The 22,473-nt window shown below is 39.7% G+C and overlaps 1 protein-coding gene across 1 annotated transcript; it reads right to left on the reverse strand.

The window, feature by feature from the left end:
- Positions 1-8,060: 8,060 nt before the first annotated feature.
- On the reverse strand, positions 8,061-9,023 carry LOC138440563 (olfactory receptor 7C2-like). Its single transcript, XM_069590270.1, has one exon. It carries the CDS (start codon positions 9,021-9,023, stop codon positions 8,061-8,063), a length of 963 nt encoding a protein of 320 aa, XP_069446371.1.
- Between the last annotated feature and the right edge of the window lie 13,450 nt (positions 9,024-22,473).

Below are 22,473 nucleotides of genomic sequence, written 5' to 3' on the forward strand. Positions count from 1 at the left end.
TCCATGTGACTCTCCAGGAAAGAATACTGGAGTGGATTGCCATTTCCTCCTCCAAGGGATCTTCCTGACCTAGGGATTGAACCTGCGTCTCCTGTGCCTCCTGCTTTTACAGGCAGATTCTTTACCACTGAGCCACCTGGGAAGCCCTGGGAAATTATTATAATTGCCTTAATTTCTGTTTCTTTTGATCGTTGTATCAGTATGCCATTGCTACATAACACTCTATCTTAAAAGCAAGTGATGTGGCATTGGTTTATTAAAATGGATGGTTTGGAATTTTGCTGATCTCTGCTGGGATCCTCCTGTGTATTTATTTACCTGAAAGTCAGCCGAGGAGGCTCTGTTGATCTTGGCTGAGCATTCTAATACACTGGGGAATCAGCTAGCTATGGTGGTGGTTTAGTCCCTAAGTCATGTCCGATTCTTGTGATCCCATGCACTATAGCCTGCCAGGCTCCTCTGTCCATGGGATTTTCCAAGTGAGAATACTGGAGTGGGTTGCCATTTCCTTTTCAAGACCTACCCAGGTCTCCTGAATTGCAGGAAGGTTCTTTACCGACTGAGCTATGAGGGAAGCCCCCAGCTAGCTATAGGCTGATTTGTCATGTTCTTGGCTTGGACCATGAAGCTCTGTTCCATAGCTCTTCTTGAACTTGGGTTAGCCCAGCTGGATTTATTTATGTTTCTGAGGCAGAGTTATTTGAGATTTCAGCAGAAATGCACTAAGTCCTCTCAAGGCACACCATTATTTTCACCAAATTCTATGGACTTAAGCAAATAAAAATCCTCAGTCTAGCCCAGATACAAAGGTGGAGAAAGAGACACCTCCTCCTAATGCAAGGTGCTATAGCATCATATTTCAAAAGACATGGGTACAGAGAAATCTTCACTTAGGGCCATCTCAACAAACCCGTCCAACACAGGTGTAATTTTAATTCAGTAATGTTTTATTTTTCTTCCATTTTCAAAGGGTGAATGATCTTAGAAAACACCAATATATATGTGTCTTTGGGGTTTTTTTCATTTATTTTTATTGATATATCATTTGTTGAGATAATATCATATAAGCTTCATGTATACAAACTTTTTTTTTTTTTACTTCTGTACATGGGACAGAGCACTCACAAGCAAAACTTTAGTTTCTATTCTTTGTGATGAAGTCTATCCCCTTTAAGCAATTCACCCTACCTGTTAGATCTTGTTTGCTTTGGAGTGCTCATTTACTAGCTTTGTTTGTTCATTCTGTTCCACATATGAGTGAAATCAAAGGGTATTTGTCTTCCTCTATTTGTTTTATTTTACTTAGCAAAACACCCTCAAATTTTATCCATGTTGTTGCAAATGAAAGGTTTCATCTTTTTCATTCTGAGTAGTATTCCATTGTGTATATGCGTATACACACACATACATATTTACATATATTTTCCCCCTATATCTTGGCTATTTTAAATACTGTTGTGATCAATTTAAGGGTGCATGCATCTTTAAAAATTAGTGCTTTCATGTTTGGGAAACATACTCAGGAGCTGAATAGCTGAATCATATGATCAGATCAGTCGCTCAGACATGTCCTACTCTTTGCAACCCCATGAATCGCAGCAGGCCAGGCCTCCCTGTCCATCACCATCTCCTGGAATTCAATCAGACTCACGTCCATCGAGTTGGTGATGCCATCCAGCCATCTCATCCTCTGTTGTCCCTTTGTCCTCCTGCCCCCAATCCCTCCCAGCATCAGGGTCTTTTCCAATGAGTCAACTCTTCGCATGAGGTGGCCAAAGTACTGGAGTTTCAGCTTTAGCATCAGTCCTTCAACGTTCACTCTTGCCATCTCCTATTTGACCACTTCTAATTTGCCTTGATTCATGGACCTAACATTCCACGTTCCTATGCAATATTGCTCTTTACAGCATCGGACCTTGCTTCTATCACCAGTCACATCCACAACTGGGTATTGTTTTTGCTTTGGCTCCATCTCTTCATTTTTTCTGGAGTTATCTCTCCACTGATCTCCAGTAGCATATTGGGCACCTACTCACCTGGGGAGTTCCTCTTTCAGTATCCTATCATTTTGCCTTTTCATACTGTTCATGGGGTTCTCAAGGCAAGAATACTAAAGTGGTTTGCCATTCTCTTCTCCAGTGGACCACATTCTGTCAGACCTCTCCACCATGACCTGCCCATCTTTGGTGGCCCCACATGGCATGGCCTAGTTTCATTGAGTTAGACAAGACTGTGGTCCATGTGATTAGATTGACTAGTTTTCTGTGATTATAGTTTCAGTGTGTCTGCCCTCTGATGGCCCCTTGCAACACCTACCATCTTACTTGGGTTTCTCTTACCTTGGACATGGAGTATCTCTTCACAGCTGCTCCAGGAAAGCGCAGATGCTGCTCCTTACCTTGGACGAGGGGTATCTCTTCACCGCTGCCCCTCCTGACCTTGAACATGGAGTAGCTCCTCTCGGCCCTCCTGCACCCGCGCGGCCACTGCTTCTTGGATGTGGGGTTGCTCCTCTCAGCTGCAGCCCCTGGCCTCATGCATGGGGTAGCTCCTCTCGGCCGCCACCCCTGACGTCGGATGAAGACAGCTATAAACCTTCAAAATACAGATAGACTTTAACTCAGAGTCCTCCTGTGTTGGCACCATTGACATTCTGAGCCAGATAATTTTTGTGGTGGCGTCTCTCCTGTGCATTGAAGGATATATAGAGCGTCCTTGACCTACAGAGCCTTGTGTGTGTGACAGACAAGAATCTCTGGGGGATGAAACCACCCATGGTTAAAATCAGAGTTTGAACTTCACTATCTTATGTATTGTGTAGCTTTGGTATAATAGCAACTTAATGATAAAGGATATGAAAGACCATCAAGGTGTCAGTAGTACAGGCACACCATGACCTGTTGTACAGCCATAAAACTAATGAATTCATCATTAGACTTGTGATTTGAGGCAGGTCTGTGAGAAATTATTGAGTAAGAAGGAAAACGGGGAAAAAAGGAAAGTGGAACAAAAGGTAGGAACAAAGACTGCCCTGGTGGTGCAGTTGTAAAGAATCCACCTGCCAATACAGGAAACATGGGTCTAATCCCTGGTCTGGGAAGATCCCCTGGAGGAGGAAATGGCAACTCACTCAAGTATTCTTGCTTGGGAAATCTCATGGACAGAGCAGCCTGGTGTTCTACAGTCCAAGGGATTGCAAGAGTTGGATATGATTTAACAACGAAACATCTTAACAACTAAAAAACATCTCCGGTTCTTTGTTTGAAATATTGCACTCAAAGATAGGAATCCTATTCTGACCCTATATAGAAAAGCAAAGGACTCACACACATAATTTAAGATAGAGAAAATAAATGGCTCACACATCTACACACACATTCAGCCTCAGAGATAATGAAGGAATTGCAAGGTAAGCTCATTAGCACTTCCCCGGAAGCTCAGTGGTACAGAAGCTGCCTGCCAATGCAGGAGACACTGGTTCAATCCCAGTGTCCATAAGATCCCCTGGAGGAGAAAATGGCAACCCACTCTAGTATTCTTACCTGGGAAATCCCATGGACAGAAGAGCCTGATGGGCTACAGTCACAAAGAGTAGGACACAATCTAGCAACTATACAACAACAAGCTCATTAGCACACCCCTCTTTACATTTGAATTTTTTTTCACAGAGGATGCTGTGAAGTGTATATCTCTGACAAATACCATTGCTATGATGTATTTACAAGCATTCTTTGGTGTGCATGTTTATTTATCTTTTTGGTGGTGCTAGGTTGTTGTTGCTCAGTGGGTTTTTCTCTAGTTGCAGTGAGGAGGGTTTACTCTTGTTTGCGGTGCATGGGCTTCTCTTTGAGGTGGCCTCTCTTATTGCAGAACATGATCTAGGGTGTGAGGACCTCCATAGTTGTCATTCTGGGCTCTAGAGCACAGGCTCAGTAGTTGTGGTGCACAAGCTCAGTTGCGCCAAGGCAAGTGAGATCTTCCTGGACCAGGGATCCAACCCTTGTCTCCTGCACTGGAAGGCAGAGTCTTTACCACTGAGCTCCCAGGGAAGCCCAGTATGCATGTTTTTAATCAATATGAAATGTGGTCAAATATGTTCCACCGAAACATTAGAAAGAAATGCCCTGACTATATTTTATATTCCTACATCACTAATACACTAATTCTCTACTCAAACTATTAATAAGATACATGGACATAAGTTCTACTTTTACTGGAAGCACTTTATGCCTCCTGTGTGTTCAGTCACACAATCATTTCTGACTCTTTGCGACCCCATGGACTGTAACCTGCCAGGCTCCTCTGTCTGTGGGGTTCTCCAGGCAAGAATACTGGAGTGAGCTGCTGTAGTACTGGAGATAAACCCTTTACAAGGGCACTTCTCTTTCCTCCTTGTGCCAACAAGTCAGCAGGAATTCTAATTCAGGTGCAAATTCTGATTGAATAGGTCCTCAGTGGGCCCTGGGACTCTGCATTTCTAGCAAGCTACTGGGCTGTGTGTTGATGCAGGTCTGAGTGGTGAGGGTCACACTTTCAGTAACAAAACACTGGTTCTGTGTTTACTTCAGGTACAGGAACTTGAATTTATGTTAAATTCAGGTACAGGTTTTTGAATTTATATATGGCTGAGTGACTGAACATGCACACACACACAGACATATATATATATATATATACATATATATATATATTCATATATATATAATGCTAGTTGCTCAATCATGTCTGACTCTTTGTGACCCCCTGGTGTGCAACCCGCTAGGTTCCTCTCTCCATGGAATTCTCCAGGCAAGAATATTTCAGTGGGTTGCCATTCTCTTCTCCAGGGGATCTTCCCGATCCAGTAGGTCTTTGTTGGTTATCCATTTAAAATATAACAGTGTGTACATGTCCATCCCAAACTCTCTACCCCTCCCCCACATTGGAAATATAAATCATTTTTGTGTGTGTGTGTGGAATTTTGGATTGGATTAGATAATCTTTTCATTCTTTCAATCCTTCATGCCAGCCAGAATGAGACAAATTTATCTATGACCTCTGAAGTTATGCATTGTAAAATATGCAACCTGCTTTCTGGGTTTATCCTGAGATGAGAAGATGGACTGGGGAGTTATCAAAGGCAGGCTGGAAGCCACAAGCAAGAGATGGAAACTCATGGGGATGGAATAAAGCCTGTGTTCACCTGTGTTGCTTCTGACCTCAGTGATGAGGGATCCTGCAGAGCCCAGAGCCCTTAGTCAAGGAGATAAATGGACATACTTGGCCCAAGAGGCGGAGAGACTCAAAGAGGTTCTCTGGGGATGTAGAACAGTTGTAGGTCCACCTGAAGCTTCATGTGAGTGTGTGCTAAGTTGCTTCAGCCATGTACAACTCTGTGACCCCATGGACTGTAGCCTGCCAGGCTCCTCAGTCCATGGGGTTTCCCAGGTAAGAACACTGGAGTGGGTTGCCGTCCCTTCTTCTGGGGGAATCTTCCTGACCCAGGGATCAAACCTACGTCTCTTCTGTCTCCTGCATTGGCAAGCAGGTTCTTTACCACTGGAAAGCCCCTGCAGCTTCATGCTAGTGAGCAAATCATCAGGCCGTCAGCAGTGTGTGTGTGTGTATGTGTGTGTGTGTATGTCCACAAATGACAGCTGATTTCTCCGAGTACACTAAGAATCTTCCTTCCAATCTGTATTAGTTCCCTATGGCTGCTGTTACACATTACCACAATGTGGGTGCCTTATAGGGCTTCCCCTGTGGCTCAGTGGTGAACAATCTGCCTGCCATGCAGGAGACTCTAGTTTAGTTCCTGGGTTGGGAAGATGCCCTGGAGGAGGGCATGGCAACCCACTCCAGTATTCCTGCCTGGAGAATTTCGTGGACAGAGGAGCCTGGTGGGCTACCATTCTTGGGGTTGCAAAGAATTGGACATGACTGAAGCAACTGAATACATACACACAGGTTCCTTATAGGAACAGAAATTATTTTCTTACAGTTCTGGAGACCAAAAACCCCAAATCAAGATATCAGCAGGAACAGAGGAGCCTGATGGGCTATGGTCCACAGGATTGCAAAGAGAGCTGGATGTGACTGAATCAACCTAGCATGCACACCAACCTTTTTGGCACAAGGGACTGGTTTTGTGGAAGACAATTTTTCCTAGACCTGGGATTTCAGGATGTTTCAAGCACATTATTTTTGTTGAGTTTGTTGAGCAGGAGGTGGAACTCAGGTGGCAATGCAAGCAGTGGGGAGCAGCTGTAAATACAGATGAAGCTTCACTTGCTGGCCTGCAGCTCACCTCCTGCTGGGTGGCTCAGTTCCTAACAGGCCATGGGCTGGATCGGGTCCATGGTCTGGGGCTTGCAGACCCCTCCTTTAGGAGAGAATCCATTCTTGCCTCTAACAGCTTCTGGTGGTTCCAAGAGCTCCTTGCCTTGTGTCCATGTCACTCTAATTTCTGCCTTAATGTCTGGAACTTTCTCTTGTTTGTTTTGTCTCCTCTCCTGTATCTTTTTTTTTTTTTTTGGATAAAACATTTTTAAAGTTTATTTTTATTTATTTAGCTGTGTCAGGTCTTAGTTGTGGCTTGTAGGATCTTTCTTGTGGCATAGAGTCTCTCTAGCTGTGGCATGCAGACTCAGTAGTTGTGGCTCAGGCCTTCATTGCTTCAAGGCTTGTGGAATCTTAGTTCTCCAGACAGGGATCAAACCCAAGTCCCCTGCATTGCAAGGTGGATTCTTAACTACTGGACCAGCAGGAAGTCCCTCTCCTGTGTCTTCTAAGGACAACTGACATTGGATTTAGGGCACACCCAAGCAATCTATAATTATCTCATTTTAAAACCTTAAATAAATTGGCAAAGATGCTTTTTCCAAAAAGGTCACATTCACAGGTTCCAAGCAGGCATATCTTTTGTGGTGTTGCCAGTCAAGTCACTGTGTGTTTCAGGAAATGTAGCTCAGTCTAGTTAAGACAAAGATTTTATTGGTCCCAGGAAAAAGAGCCATGAGTCAGGCAAGAGGAAACAACCATGAAAGGTGTGTTTATCCAGCCAATCACCACCATTGTCAACTGGAACTTCTGCTGGGGAAGATGGGAGCCAGTAAAATATGTATGCTTCAGACTTATTTCACTCAATGGGCAAGTGATTTATACACCAATTCCTGTTGGTCTTTGGTTAAGGAGTGATTCCTGGGACATTAATTCTCTAAACATGGGCAGAGCAGACTAGAGAAATTTCTTAGGTAGTGGATGCAGATATGCAAGTTTGAAGCCAGACAGAATACACTAAAGTGGTCAATGATAAGGGCTATCTTCTATATTATACTTCTCTATTCCACCTTCCTGGATGCAGTTGCAACTGCTGGAAGGGTAGAAGCCATTTTGTGATCATAAGGGTAGAAGACCCCCAGTCAATCTAGAGATAGAGCAGAAAAGCAGAAGGATCCTGAGTACTTGACAGCTAGCTCTGAACTATTCAGCTCCAAAATTCATGTATCAGGAATGAAATAAATATCATTAAGTTTGATGTGACTGAAAGTTATTCAGAAAAAAAGGGCACTTCTTCCAGTTCGTTTAATTCATACAACCTCAGAAAACATCTCTATAAATGAGTTTGCAGGGCAACATTTCCATCATAGGCATACATCCCATCACTTTGAGGATATATATTAAAAACATGAGACTCAATTTATTTTTTAAGAAATTTAAATCATCACTAAGTGTAACAGAAAATATCAGGTTCAATTCATATGAAGTTAAAATTCATATGGTTACAAACTGAAAAAGGGAACCAAAGATATAGCATAAAGGGAAATAGAGAGGGCTGTGAAGACCCAAGGAAAGTTTTTCTTTAAAACATGAGTATTAGGAAAGGTAAAAACATTAAATGAAGGAAGCCAGGATGTCTGGTCCTCAATATTATATGCCCAGTTACTTTTTTTTTTTTTTGGAAGCATGCTTTAAATTCCATTAAAATTTTTTAATATAAATTTATTTATTTTAATTGGAGGCTAATTACTTTACAATATTGTATTGGTTTTGCCACACATCAACATGAATCGCCCAGTTACTTATGAGAGTCCTCTGAAGGCCCTGTGAATGAGCGATGGTACCCTGCTGATGAGTCTCTCTAGGGCCGCCTTCATGTCCCTGTTCCTCAGACTGTAGATGAAGGGGTTCAGCATGGGGGTGACCATGGTGTACATCACTGAGGCCACCAGACTTGTCCTAGAGGATGAAGTGACTGCAGAACTGAGGTAGACCCCTAGGCCTGTGCCATAGAACAAGGAGACCACTGAGAGGTGAGACCCACAGGTGGAAAAAGCTTTGTATTTGCTCCTGGCTGATGAAATTCTCAGGATGGAGGAGACAATCTGATAGTAAGAAAAGAGAATCCCAGAGAGAGGAAAAACACCTAGGATAATAGTCACAAAATACACCACTGTGTTATTGATGAGGGTGTCAGAACAGGCAAGCTTCAGGACTTCAGGAGGATCACAAAAAGAATGTGGGATCCTCCTGCTTCTGCAGAAAGACAGCCTCAAGATAGTCAAGGTTTCAGGCAGGGAGCCTGTGACACTGAGGCTCCAGGACCCCAGAGCCAGCAGCCCACAGAGCCGGGGGTTCATGATGACCATGTAGTGCAGAGGGTGACAGATGGCCACAAACCGGTCATAGGCCATCACGGCCAGGAGTAAATTGTCCAGGCATCCAAATACAATGAAAAAAAATACCTGGCTGAGGCAGCCTGCATAGGTGATAACTTGACTCTGTTTCTGGATGTTCCACAGCATCTTTGGGATGGTGGTGGAGGTGAAACCGATGTCTGCAAAGGACAGGTTGGAGAGGAAGAAGTACATGGGGGTGTGGAGGTGGGAGTCTGAGATGATGGCCAGGATGATGGCCAGGTTCCCAGTGAATGTGATCAGGTACATGGACAGAAACAGCCTGAAGAGGAGAGGCTGCAGGTTTGGGTCCTCTGTGAATCCTAGGAGGAGAAAGTTTCTGACTCCTGTTTGGTTTCCTCTTTCCATGAGTATGCCGGGCTAGCCAACAAGGAGGAAAAAAGGAACACAAAATTTACCCCAAATAAATATTCCCTAGAGAGACACAAATGTCCTTAGTCCAAATCCAGGGAGATCATTAAGTCATTCATTTTGGCTAAGGATTGACTGCATTTGATGACAAATTGTGGTTACTGTTGATACCTACAAAAATTGTCTTTGAGTTCAGCAGTTCTCAAATTGTGATTATCTCTGCCCATCTCATACCATATTATCAACTTTATTTACTATGTTGTATCCTTGGAGAAGGAAATGGCAATCCACTACAGTATTCCTGCCTGGAAAATTCCATGGACAGAGGAACCTGGCAGGCTACAGTCCATGGGGTTGCAAGAGTTGGACACGACTTAGCGACTAAACCACGACCACCACTACCTTATATGCCAGATCTCTAGAGTTTATTCATTTTGCATAATGAAAGCTTTATACACTGAGTGAGAATTCCCTGTTTCCCTTGCCTTCTAGCCACTGACAGTCAACGTTATAGTCTCTGCTTCTATGAAATGATGATTCTAGATGCCTCATGTGAATGGAATCATACATCATACAGTATTTGTTCTTTTCTGTATGGTTTATTTCATTTGTTATAATGTCCTCCAGATTCATCCAAAGTGTTGCAAGCAGCAGGATTTCTACATGGTATTTTAATGTGTTTTAGGTTTAATGTCATTAATAATGACATTTAGTCTTTGCCATTATATCTCTGACATTGCCTTTATATTAGGAAAGCTTTAGATTTTGCTTTTTGTGTTTATGAACTGAAGCTGTTATTGGCATTTTCTAGATTTCCTTATTAATTTCAAGGTTTTCTTTATTATTTATATACTTTTCCCAAATAATATTATTTTACAATTTTTTTTGTCTTTAGGTCTAATTGCTATGAAATTTCACAAAACTGTTCAAACTTATGTTGAGTTGGAATTCTTACTATTCTTTTCTTTCAGGGAAATAATTCTAGAGTTTTTATTTAATATATTTATCATAATTTAGGATATATCTATATGTATTTTTATCATCTGAACTTTCATTTTTATTCTTAGATATCTTAGAGGGCCTTTTAGAGTTATATATAAGTATTTCACAACTGATTAATAATTTAGAAAAAATAATGTTAAATCTTATCTCCATATTTCCTAATTAATTTCAAATGTTAAGTGAGGAGCAAGGGACCATATAGACTATCAGAGGAAAATAAATAAAATACCTAGATAATATAATTTATATAAGAATATATATAATTTTTAAAAGTAGATGTTCTCTCTGAATAAAAAGTCTCTGCTAGAAATAAGGGGAGAAAAAAATCAATAATTAGACCATAAATTGAAATATTATTAATGAGAAAATGTGCCATGCAGAAAGTTGGAATGCAAAAGATAATGTACTTTACTAATAAAAATTAGTATCTTTAACCTATAAAGCCTTAATTATAAATCATAGAAACATTAACGTCTTAGCTGGGAAAAAGGCATAAGATATTAAATATTTATAAGAAGTGTAAAAAGGGTAATAAAAGTTTGAGAATTTTTTTATAGTATTAATCCATGAGTGTGAAAGTAAAATAAGATACACTTTTCACTGAGGTAATTAAGAAGCCATTGGGAAAAATAAAGACTCAGAATGCAAAATTTCATTAAGTGGAAAGAGAAATAGCACTTCATCTACTTCTCTGAGATGATAATTGGTCTGTTTTTCTGGACTGGAGAACTTAAATCCGCATACAGATCTTTTATGTTTCCTTGCATTTATCCAAGGAAAATGATCTACAAGAAATATCAAAATGTGCACAAGAATCACTTTGGAGTGATAAAATGAGTGTTTATTTTTACATTCATTTTCTTCTATTACATATTTCAAAAAACTACAGATGACCACACGTGTAGTTTATCCTCAAGAAATAAACCCGTGAAGATTTGGAAGATGTTATTAATGAAAGTTACACATGACAAACTTAAGTAGAGCAGAAAATTAAGATAGAAGCAGAGTTAATGAATTAAAAAGCAGAAAATTTATAGAACTGAGACATTGCTAATTCTCTGGCAAAAGCAAACAGACAAGCAAAATTAGTTTGATGAATGAAATAAAAGAAAGAAAGAGAACAGATGAGCCAAAAATTGGAAATGAGAAAAATAAACATAGATGTAAGGAGATGCTCAACTTTGCAAGAACATATTAATTGAAACTTCATGCTAAAAATTAGAAAGTCTTTAAGAAATTGAGTTATTTCTGGGAAAATGTAAGTGTCCAAATTTGGTTCAGAATGGAGGATAATAGATCAATAATTAAGGAAGGAATTAAGCAAACAATAAGGCTTACTTCCAAAAATGCCTCCTTGGAACCTAAAGGCAGGAACAATAGAAGAATTCCCTTTTAAATATTAAAGAAGACAAGAAAGTTTATCATCATTATTATCAATTCCCAGGAAGTTCTAGCCAATGCAATACAAAGAAAAAAAGATACACAATATGTTAAGTATCAAAAAAACAATTATTGTTTGAAGATGATAGATTGGCTGAAGATAAAAAAAATTGCAATGGAAAACTTCTTTTTAAATGTGTTTTTTGTCGGAGGAGGAAACCTCTTTGGACTGAAAATGATTTTAGTCAGGCAACTGATACCAAAAAAAGAAAGTAAAAACCAAGAGTCACCTTAAACTAACATTCAGTGGCATTCAAATGTTTTGCAACCATTGCTTCTATCTAGTTTCAAAACATTTTCACCACTATGGGAGCTCTCTGTACTATCTTTGTAACTTTTCTTTAAAATTTCTCTAAAACTATTCAAAAATAAAAATTAACATAAAAAGCGGGTGCAAGAGGAAAAAAAAGCCCAGCAGTTTTCATATGTGCAGTGAAGTCTCTCAGAAAATAGATCACAATCATTTCACATATTAACAAAAATGTAAGCCTCTTAGAACAGGGGCTGGAAACTTGCAAATACATGATAAATGAAAGTGATACATTTACTAAATAAGTCAAATTACTTGAGTATCTCCATGTGTCAAGTATTTGTGCTGTTTTATATGCCTTAGTTCATTTTATCATGATCATTGCTGTTTTGATTTAACAAATGAATATATGTGAACAGTAATACAATAATAATGATTAACACGTATAGATGCTCACAAAGTGATCGGGGTAATTGAAAAACTTCTTGTGCATTATCTCCTTTAGTTTAATTTTCATATTAACCTTACAAAGTGGATTCTATTATCCTCATTTCACAGATGGGGAAACTGAGACAGAGAAATAGTCAGTAAGCTTTTTGAATCACAAAGCTGTTTGAATGGGCTTGTAAGGTACAGTGGTAAAGAGTCTGCCTGCCAATGCAGCAGATGCAAGAGACCTGGGTTCAATCCCTGGCAGTTGGGAACATCTCCTGGAGTAAGAAATGGCAACCTGCTCCAGTATTCTTGCCTGGAAAATTCGATGGACAGAGGAGCCTGGTGGTTTACAGTCCATGTGGTCGCAAAGAGTTGGACCCAACTAAGCACGCATGCACGTAGGTATGTGCTAACTAGGAAAAACCCCAGAGAATACCTCTTGTTTGAGTGAGTGAATAAATCAGTAAGATATGATAGATAAAAGGAAACAGGAGAATCTGATGGAGAACAGAAGCACTTGACTCCTAAAAAACAACTAAGATGGTTGCATAAGAAACCTGGAGAGATGTTGGGGGCTGAAACAAGGTCGGTTTCCATCAGGAAGGTGAGAGAGTCTCAAAAATGGGTCTCAGAAGAGAGAGGAAGGAATCTGAGTGGAAGAGAGATTTTAAGAGGCTTGAAATGTGCAGAGTGTTTTAAATAAATGGACTCTTACCAACTGTGTTATCCTCATTTGTGCCATCCAAGTTAATACTCTGAGAGTTCTGCCTGCCTCCATACCTGTTTGGAGGTAATGTCCTCAATGAGCCTCTAGTTCCCTGGATCCTTTCATTCCTGGGTAATGGATGCTCAACTCAGCTCCAGTGAAGTGCAAGGAGGTGGCGTCAGGCATCCATTCTCTGAAAGGGCACCGCTGAACTTCCTCCTTTCTGGGACAGTTGAACTGTAGTGAGAGGATTAAGGGGCATTTTTACTGTTTCTGTGGCTTCCAAGGTTGAATTCTCACAAGTGCTCATTAAGTTAATTGTTCCATTGTTACTCTGTTCTCTGAGCAATTTGGTTCCCACTAGTGAGGCAGCCAAACTAGAAAGGGGCTTCTGCTAGTTTTGTTCCCTTGGGAACATCTTGGATGTAAGAGATGTTTAACTCTCCCCATGCACTTTAGTTACAATGCTCTTCTCTCCAGGATCTGATCTCGGTTATCTTTTCCCACAAGCACTTCTTCAACATTTGACGTGGAATTTCTTTGTCTATCAAGGGCATGATAGCACATTTTTTCAAGACCATGTGAATGTCAAACATCTTAACTTTGAATTATGATCAAGGATATGGGTCGCACCTGACTATCAACAAAACCAGGCCAATGACTTTGCCCCAACTTCTGCTCTTATTGTTGAAGGTGCATTCTGGAGAAGGTTCCAGGAATACAATAGGAGAAATAGTGTGAGAAGGGGATTGGCTGGCTGTTCAGGCACACTCCAAGGGAATATGTGGCTTTTCAGGGTCAAAACTTGACTTCAGGGTCAAGTTCATTGGATGGCCCTCAACTCTTTAGTCCAGAGAGAATGGGCAATCTTAAATAATTCACAAGGGAGTGACTTTGTTTTCTATATATCTTTCTCTTTTTTTAAAATTATTATTTTTTAATTTTATTTATTTATTTATTTATTTATTTTTTAATTTTAAAATCTTTAATTCTTACATGCGTTCCCAAACATGACCCCCCTCCCACCTCCCTCCCCACAACATCTCTCTGGGTCATCCCCATGCACCAGCCCCAAGCATGCTGCACCCTACGTCAGACATGGACTGGCGATTCAATTCTTACATGATAGTATACATGTTAGAATTCCCATTCTCCCAAATCATCCCACCCTCTCCCTCTCCCTCTGAGTCCAAAGGTCCATTATACACATCTGTGTCTTTTTTCCTGTCTTGCATACAGGGTCGTCATTGCCATTTTCCTAAATTCCATATATATGTGTTAGTATACTGTGTTGGTGTTTTTCTTTCTGGCTTACTTCACTCTGTATAATTGGCTCCAGTTTCATCCATCTCATCAGAACTGATTCAAATGAATTCTTTTTAACGGCTGAGTAATACTCCATTGTGTATATGTACCACAGCTTTCTTATCCATTCATCTGCTGATGGACATCTAGGTTGTTTCCATTAGAGAAATGCAAATCAAAACCACAATGAGGTACCACTTCACACCAGTCAGAATGGCTGCGATCCAAAAATCTGCAAGCAGTAAATGCTGGAGAGGGTGTGGAGAAAAGGGAACCCTCCTACACTGTTGGTGGGAATGCAAACTAGTACAGCCACTATGGAGAACAGTGTGGAGATTCCTTAAAAAATTGCAAATAGAACTACCTTATGACCCAGCAATCCCACTGCTGGACATACACACTGAGGAAACCAGAATTGAAAGAGACACATGTACCCCAATGTTCATCGCAGCACTGTTTATAATAGCCAGGACATAAAATTATTTTTTAATTGAAGGATAATTGCTTTACAGAATTTTGTTTTTTTTTTTTCTGTCAAACATCGACATGAATCTGCCATAGGTGTACATATCTTTTATAAGTGAAATCTAAAAAATAAAACAAGCTAGTGAATATAATAAAAAAGAAAAGAAACAGACTCACAGACTTAGAATTTTTTTTTCTTTTTTTGACTACATCGTTCAGCATGTAGAACTTCCCTGACCACGGATTGAACCCATGCTCTTTCCACTGAAAGTGAGGAGTCTTAACCACTGGATCACCAGGGAAGTCTGGACTCAAAGACATAGGGAACAAACCAGTGGCCAACAGTGGGAAGAGGGAAGGGAGAGGGTCAAGACAGGGGCAAGGAATTAAGAGGTACAAACTACCATGCATAAGATAAGCCAATATTCTATGCTAACAGTAAATGAACTATAATCTCTAAAAATTGTGACTCAGTATGTGACTACACCTGAAACTTAAATTTTTTTTTTGCAAAGTTTAAACTTTTTAATTTTGTTTTGGGATATAGTCAATTAACAATGTTGTGGTTGTTTCAGGTGAACAGCAAAGGAACTCAGCCTTACATATACATGTATCCATTCTTCCAAACCACCATCCCATCCAGGCTGGCACATAACATTGAGCAGAGTTCCATGTGCTACACACTAAGTCCTTGTTGGTTATCCATTTGGAATATGGCAGTGTGTTCATGACTTTCCCAAACTCCCTTACTATCCCTTCCCTCTGACAACCATAAATTCACTTTCTAAGTCTGTGAATGTCTTTCTCTTTTGTAAGTAAGTTCATTTGTATCGATTCTTTTGAGATTCCACGTATAAGAGATGCAATACAATATTTCTCCTTCTCTGTCCAGCTTACTTCACTCAGTATGACACTCTCTAGGTTCATCCATGTTACTGCAAGCAGCATTATTTCATTCTTTTTAATGGCTCAGTAATATTCCATTGTATGTATGTACCATTTCTTCTTTATCCAGTCCTGTTGATGGACATTTAGGTTGCCTCCATGTCTTGGCTATTATAAACAGTGCTGCAATGAACATTGGAGTGTATGTATCCTTTCATATTGTTTTCTCTGGATATATGCCCAGGAGTGGGATTGCAGGGTCATATGGTAGCACCATTTTTACTTTTTTAAGGAACCTCCATACTGTTCTCCATAGTGACTGTACCAATTTACTTTCCCACTGACAGAGTAGGAGGGTTCCCTTCTCTCCATACTCTCTCCAGCGTTTGTTGTTTGTGGATTTTTTTAAGTTTATTTTTTAATTGAAGAATAATTGCTTTACATAATTTTGCTGTTTTCTGTCAAACCTCTACATGAATCAGCCATAGGTATACATATATTCCCTCCCATTTGAACCTCCCTCCTTCCCATCTCCCTCCCCATTCCACCACACTAGGTTGATACAGAGTCCCTGTTTGAGTTTTCTGAGACATACAGCAAATTCTCATTGGCTATCTATTTTACATATGGTAATGTAAGTGTCCATGTTACTCTTTTCATACATCTCACCCTCTCCTCCCCATTCCCCATGCCCATTAGTCTATTCTCTAAGTCTGTTTCTCCATTGCTGCCCTGTAAGTAAATTCTTCAGTACCATTTTTCTAGATTCCATATATGTGCATTAGTATATGATATTTATCTTTCTCTTTATGACTTACTTCACTCTGTTTAATAGGCTCTAGGTTCATGCATCTCATTAGAACTAACTCAAATGCGTTCCTTTTTATGGCTGAGTAACATTCCACTGTGTCCATGTACCACAACTTCTTTATCCATTCATCTGTCGATGGACATCTAGCTTGCCTCCATGTTCTAGCTATTGTAAATAGTGCTGCAATGAACGATGAGATATGTGTGTCGTTTTCAGTTTTGATTTCCTCAGGGTATATGCCTAGGAATGATATTCCTGGGTCTTATGGTGGTTTTATTCCTAGTCTTTTCAGGAATCTCAATATCATCTTCCATAGTGGCTGTAACAATTTACATTCCCACCAACAGTGCAAGAGTGTTCCCACACCCTCTCCAGCATTTATTGTTTGTAGACTTTTTGATGGTGGCCATTCTGACCAGTGTGAAGTGATATCTCATTGTAGCTTTGATTTGCGTTTCTCTAATAATGAGCAATGTTGAGCATCTTTTCATGTGTTTGTTAGCCATCTATATGTCTTCTTTGGATAAATGTCTGTTTAGGGTTTCCCCCCCCCCACTCTTTGATTGGGTTGTTTGTTTTTCTGGTATTGAGTTGTATGGGCTACTTGTATATTTTGGACATTAATACTTCATCAGTTGTTTCATTTGGTATTATTTTCTCTCATTTCAAAGGTTGACTTTCCCCCTTGCTTATAGTTTCCTTTGCTGTGCAAAAGCTTTTATGTTTAATTAGGTCCCAAGTGTTTACTTTTGTTTCTATTTCCATTACTCTAGGAGGTGGCTCATAGAGGATCTTGCTTTGATTTGTCATGAAGTGTTCTGCCTCTTGGAGAAGGCAATGGCACCCCACTCCAGTACTCTTGCCTGGAAAATCCCATGGATGGAGGAGCCAGGTGGGCTGCAGTCCATGGGGTCGCTAAGAGTTGGACACAACTGAGTGACTTCACTTTCACTTTTCACTTTCATGCATTGGAGAAGGAAATGGCAACCCACTCCAGTGTTCTTGCCTGGAGAATCCCAGGGATGGGGGAGCCTGGTAGGCCGCTGTCTATGGGGTTTCACAGAGTCAGACACGACTGAAGCGACTTAGCAGCAGAAGCAGCAGCAGCAGTAGCAGTTCTGCCTCTGTTTTCTTCTAAGAGTTTCATACTTTCTGGTCTTACATTTAGGTCTTAACTCATTTTGAGTTTATATTTGTGTATGGTGTTAGGAAGTATGGACTTAGGGCATCCCCCTTTAAGATGACTGTAGCCCCAGCTACTGAGCCTGCACTCTCTAGAGCTCATGCTTCATAACAAGAGATGCCACTCCAATGAGAAGCCTGAACAATGCAATCAAGAACAGCCCCCACTTGCCACAACTATAGAACGCCCGAGTGTAATAGGGAAGTTCAGTGCAGCCAAAGATAATAAATACATTTTTAAAGAGTCTTAAAAATGATGTGGCCAAGTGTTTTCTTTGTCCATGTATCATTTGGGTAATAGATTTTAGCTTTTCAATGTCATCAATCTTGTAATTGATCCAGTCTCCCTTCTTTCTTATGGCTGTTATGCAAAATAGAGTTAAATCTGGGATTCTGCTACTCTATTTGTACAGGGATTTATGGTCTATTCTTATCATGTGTAAAAAATGTTTTGCTGAAGAAGGAAAGGGAACACATTCCAGTATTCTTGCCTGGAGAATTCCGTGGACAGAGGAGCCTGGAGAGCTATCATCCACAGGGTCACAAAGTCAGACACGACTGAACACACACGCATGCACAAGGTGGCGGGGGGAGAGGGGATGGTTTCGGGATGATTCAAGCACACTGCATTTATTGTGCACTTTATTTCTATTATTATAATATCAGTTCCTCCTCAGATCATCAGGAGGACCTGATGCTTGGGGACCCCTGCTTTAGCTCACTCCCCCGGGGATTCTGCACATGGAAAATTTCCATATGTTCTCTTTCTGTTTGGAAGACACATTCCCATGGTTCTCAAGTGGGGGTGATTTGGCCCCTTGGTGTATATGAAGAAGTTTTTAGTCCTTATAACTTGGCTGGTGATGCTACTGGCATCCATATCCAGGGATATGGCTAAACATCCTACAATGTACAAGACAGCCTCTATAGCAAGGAATGACGCAAACCAAACATCAGTGGTGCCAAGGTTTAGAAATTCTGCTCCACATTATACATCCTCTTTCTTCTTGGGGGATACTGAGCTTTATGAATTAGTCCTAACAGAGGATAGTGCATATGGAGAGAAATTGGCTTAATAATGTGGGAATAAAAAGCTGGAGCATTACAAAAATTACTCTTATATGTAACAACAGCTGACATTTATTTAGGACTTGTCACCTACATTCCTTATGCAGAAGCTTTGCCATTTTATTCCATTTAATCCTCTTGTCACCCTTCTGAAGCTGACCTTGATCTAGGTTCATCTCACAGACAGAGAAACTGAAGCCCATGGGGGTTGAGTATTCTTTGGATAAAGAAGTTGTGGTACATATACACAATGGAATGGTACTCAGCCATAAAAAGGAACACATTTGACTCAGGTCTAATAAGGTGGCTAAACCTAGAGCCTATGACACAGAGTAAAAGAAGTCAGAAAGGGAAAGACAAATATCGTATATTAACGCATATGTATGGAATAGAAAGATGGTACTGATGAACCTATTTGCAGGGCAGCAATGGAGACACAGACACAGAGAAAAGACTTGTGGACTCATCAGGGGATGGAGAGGGTGAGACGAATAGAGTTAGTAGCATTAACATATACATTACCTGATGTAAAATTAGAATAGCCAGTGGAAATTTACTGTATGATGCAGGGAGCTTGAATCTGCTGCTTTGTGATAACCTAGAGGTGTGGGATGGGGTGGGAGATGGAAGGGAGGTGCAAAAGAGAGGAGAGCTACCTATACCTATGGCTGATTTATGTTATATGAAGCTAACATAATATTGTAAAGCAAGTATCTCTCAATTAAAAAGAAATTAATTTTTTGAAAAGAGAGAGAATAAAATCTAAGAAAGAAAAAAATAATGCAATGAAATATATTTATTTTATCACTGGGAAAAAAAATCACCAATGCTTTTGCTTAATGGTCTCTTGTCTCTTGTCTGTCAGTTTGGGGTCTCCTAATGCCATCATCTTCTCCTGTGTTGCAACCACCAGCTAGAAATGCTTCACATGAAAACTAATTTTGCACCCAAAGAAGATCTCATTTGTTTAACTAGCTTGACCCTGGTCACCAGGCTTAGTTTTCTCAGATGCCTTTGAATTAATTTATACTTTATTGTTAAATGCCTTTATAATAAATAATTATTCATTTAAATCATTACTCATTTTATTTAAATTATATTGATTTATAATCAATTAATATTATTATTTATTTTATTTAAATTATTGTTGTAATACACTAATTAAAAAGGCATGACTCCGTGCATAATTTCCATGAGCTATGTTAATGACATGGTATTTTCTACTCACTTGATTAGAGTGTACAATGGACAATCATGAAGTACCACACTGAGTCATCAACCAACTTTATCTCCCAGAAAATATTTCAAAATCGCTAATTTTGAAATCTCACAAAACCTGTTTAAATTATATAAAAATTATCTGAAGGCACATGAAAATAAGTGTTCCAGTGAATTTTCTAAAACTATTTTAATCATGATACCAAAAGCCAACAGCCTTCTACAATAGCAGTGGTATAAGAAAATCCAAAGACTAATCTCTAATTTTCATATTATTTTAAAAGCTCCAAGAAAATAGCAATAAAATATAAATATATTCAATAATTTATCATGAAAACCAAATACTATGACCAGGTAACATTTAACCCTAGCAAGCAACCAACATTTCATAATGGTAATGTATTTATTATAGTAGAGCAAATAAGTAGAAAAAAAATCATCCAAAAAATAAGATCATCTTATTGAATGCTAAAGCTACTGCATGAAGAGAGTTCTGAGGAAACAAAATAGGTTTCATTACTATGAAAAAAGTTTCCTTGGTCATCAGCTTATACCAACCTGCACATGAAAATATTTGAGAACTGGTTTTCAAACCAGTTCCAGTATTCTCATCAGTACACTCCACAAGGACCTGAGACTGAGCCTAATAGCTCAATAGGGTAAGACCTAAAACCAAGGGGGAAATAGGCAGTTTAAAAATTCAAACCGCTCGGAATGCTCCCTCAGCCAAGCCTTACAAACAGTAAAGCCTTAGCCATCTGAGCAAGCAATTTTAATGTCTTCCAACTGTTTGTAAGCTAGTAAGTTTATATTGTAAACTTACAATATAAATTTTCAGTCAAAGTAGAACTTAAGTCCAAGCACGTTTGTCGTCCACTGAAGTAGAGTTATAGGGTGTTAGCTGCCGAGGAATGTACAGTGACGTGGCATGTTTTTCTAGCAGAAGCATGTTTAACTATGATGAATAAGATCCAGACCTAGAATGCTGGCAAACATTTCCCCTGCAACAGCCCTTGGTGAGGCATATATTTCAGTGCCTCCTCCCTCTTAATTGGAGAAGGAAGTGGCAAACCACTCCTGTACTCTTGCCTAGAAAATCCCATGGACAGAAGATCCTGACACGCTACAGTCCATGGGATTACAAGAGTCAGACATGACTTAAGTGACTCAATCTCTTTTAATATATTAATTTAAACCTTATTCTCCCTTTGTTGATAATGATGGTATGTAGCACTTGATTTAGGAGAAGGCAATGGCACCCCACTCCAGTACTCTTGCCTGGAAAATCCCACGGATGGAGGAGCCTGGTAGGCTGCAGTCCATGGGGTCGTGAAGAGTCGGACACGACTGAGCGACTTCACTTTCCCTTTTCACTTTCATGCATTGGAGAAAGAAAAGGCAACCCACTCCAGTGTTCTTGCTTGGAGAATCCCAGGGATGGCAGAGCCTGGTGGGTTGCCATCTATGGGGTCGCACAGAGTCGGACATGACTGAAGCGACTCAGTAGTAGTAGTAGTACCTTCTTAATATTCAACTAAAAAAAAGATTATTACATAAAAATTGTATGCCAAAGAGCTTACCTTGCAATTATTTCATTTCCTATAATATTAAATATATGTGTAGAATCATTCAGTTCAGTTCAGTTGCTCAGTTGTGTCTGACTCTTTGCGACCACATGAACTGCAGCATGCCAGGCTTCCCTGTCCATCACCAGCTCCAGGAGCTTTCTCAGACTCATGTCCATCAAGTCGGTGATACCATCCAACCATCTCATCCTCTGTTGTTCCCTTCTCCTGCCTTCAATCTTTCCCAGCATAGGGGTCTTTCCCAGTGAGTCAGCTCTTTACATCAGGTGGCCAAAGTAGTGGAGCTCCAGCTTCAGTATCAGTCTTTCCAATGAATATTCACCACTTATTTCCTTTGGATTGACTGGTTTGATCTGGTAGAATCGTTAGCCGATACTGCCTCATTTTAAAACTGACCAGTCAAGTTCTTTGCTTTCATATAGGAAATTCAGCATGTTTTCGCTCCTGTTTTTCTTTTAAATTATTATATGCTTTCAACCTAAGAATTGGATTTTTATGATCAAGATTACTGTTTGCCCTTAGATATGTCATTATGTATACAAATATTTGTGCAGAATTTCTGAGAATTTAAAATTTTGTATGGTAAAATCTGTGTCAGTCATCTTATGCTCTCTCCAATATTTTTTTAACTGAAGGAATTGAGCCATTACTCAAATATTCTTCATTTGCAAATCCTTGCCTTAAACAAAAATGAAAAGGAATATTTTTCTTCATACGTGGTGCAAATGCATCACACTTTTGCATATTTTGAACTACTTTCCACATCTCTTATTCCTCATGGTCCTTTCATTCTAAATCTATTCTAAAAGTTGCACATGATAGCAAGGTTAAAGGCTCAGGGCCACATATAACGATTCTTTGATCAGATTGTGAAAATGGCACTTGCTTCTTCTGCTGATTGCCTGCTATTTCCATTTCTTTGATTTAAACTTCTCTATAAAATTTCAGCAACTTGCTCCATTAACTTTTTTCTACTTTCCTAAATTGATTCACCTCCTTAAGTGAAATATATGGAAATGCCCTTCTATCTCATAAAACTGGGTGCATCTGCTAAGAATAATTTCTTTGTTATTGATAGATAAATGCTATATATA

This window comes from Ovis canadensis, chromosome 5, assembly GCF_042477335.2.
Source record: "Ovis canadensis isolate MfBH-ARS-UI-01 breed Bighorn chromosome 5, ARS-UI_OviCan_v2, whole genome shotgun sequence".
Lineage (NCBI taxonomy): Eukaryota > Metazoa > Chordata > Mammalia > Artiodactyla > Bovidae > Ovis > Ovis canadensis.

Bases quoted from the DNA above. Each gene is read 5' to 3' on its own strand.
- LOC138440563 (XM_069590270.1), bottom strand. From the start codon at position 9,023: ATGGAAAGAGGAAACCAAACAGGAGTCAGAAACTTTCTCCTCCTAGGA.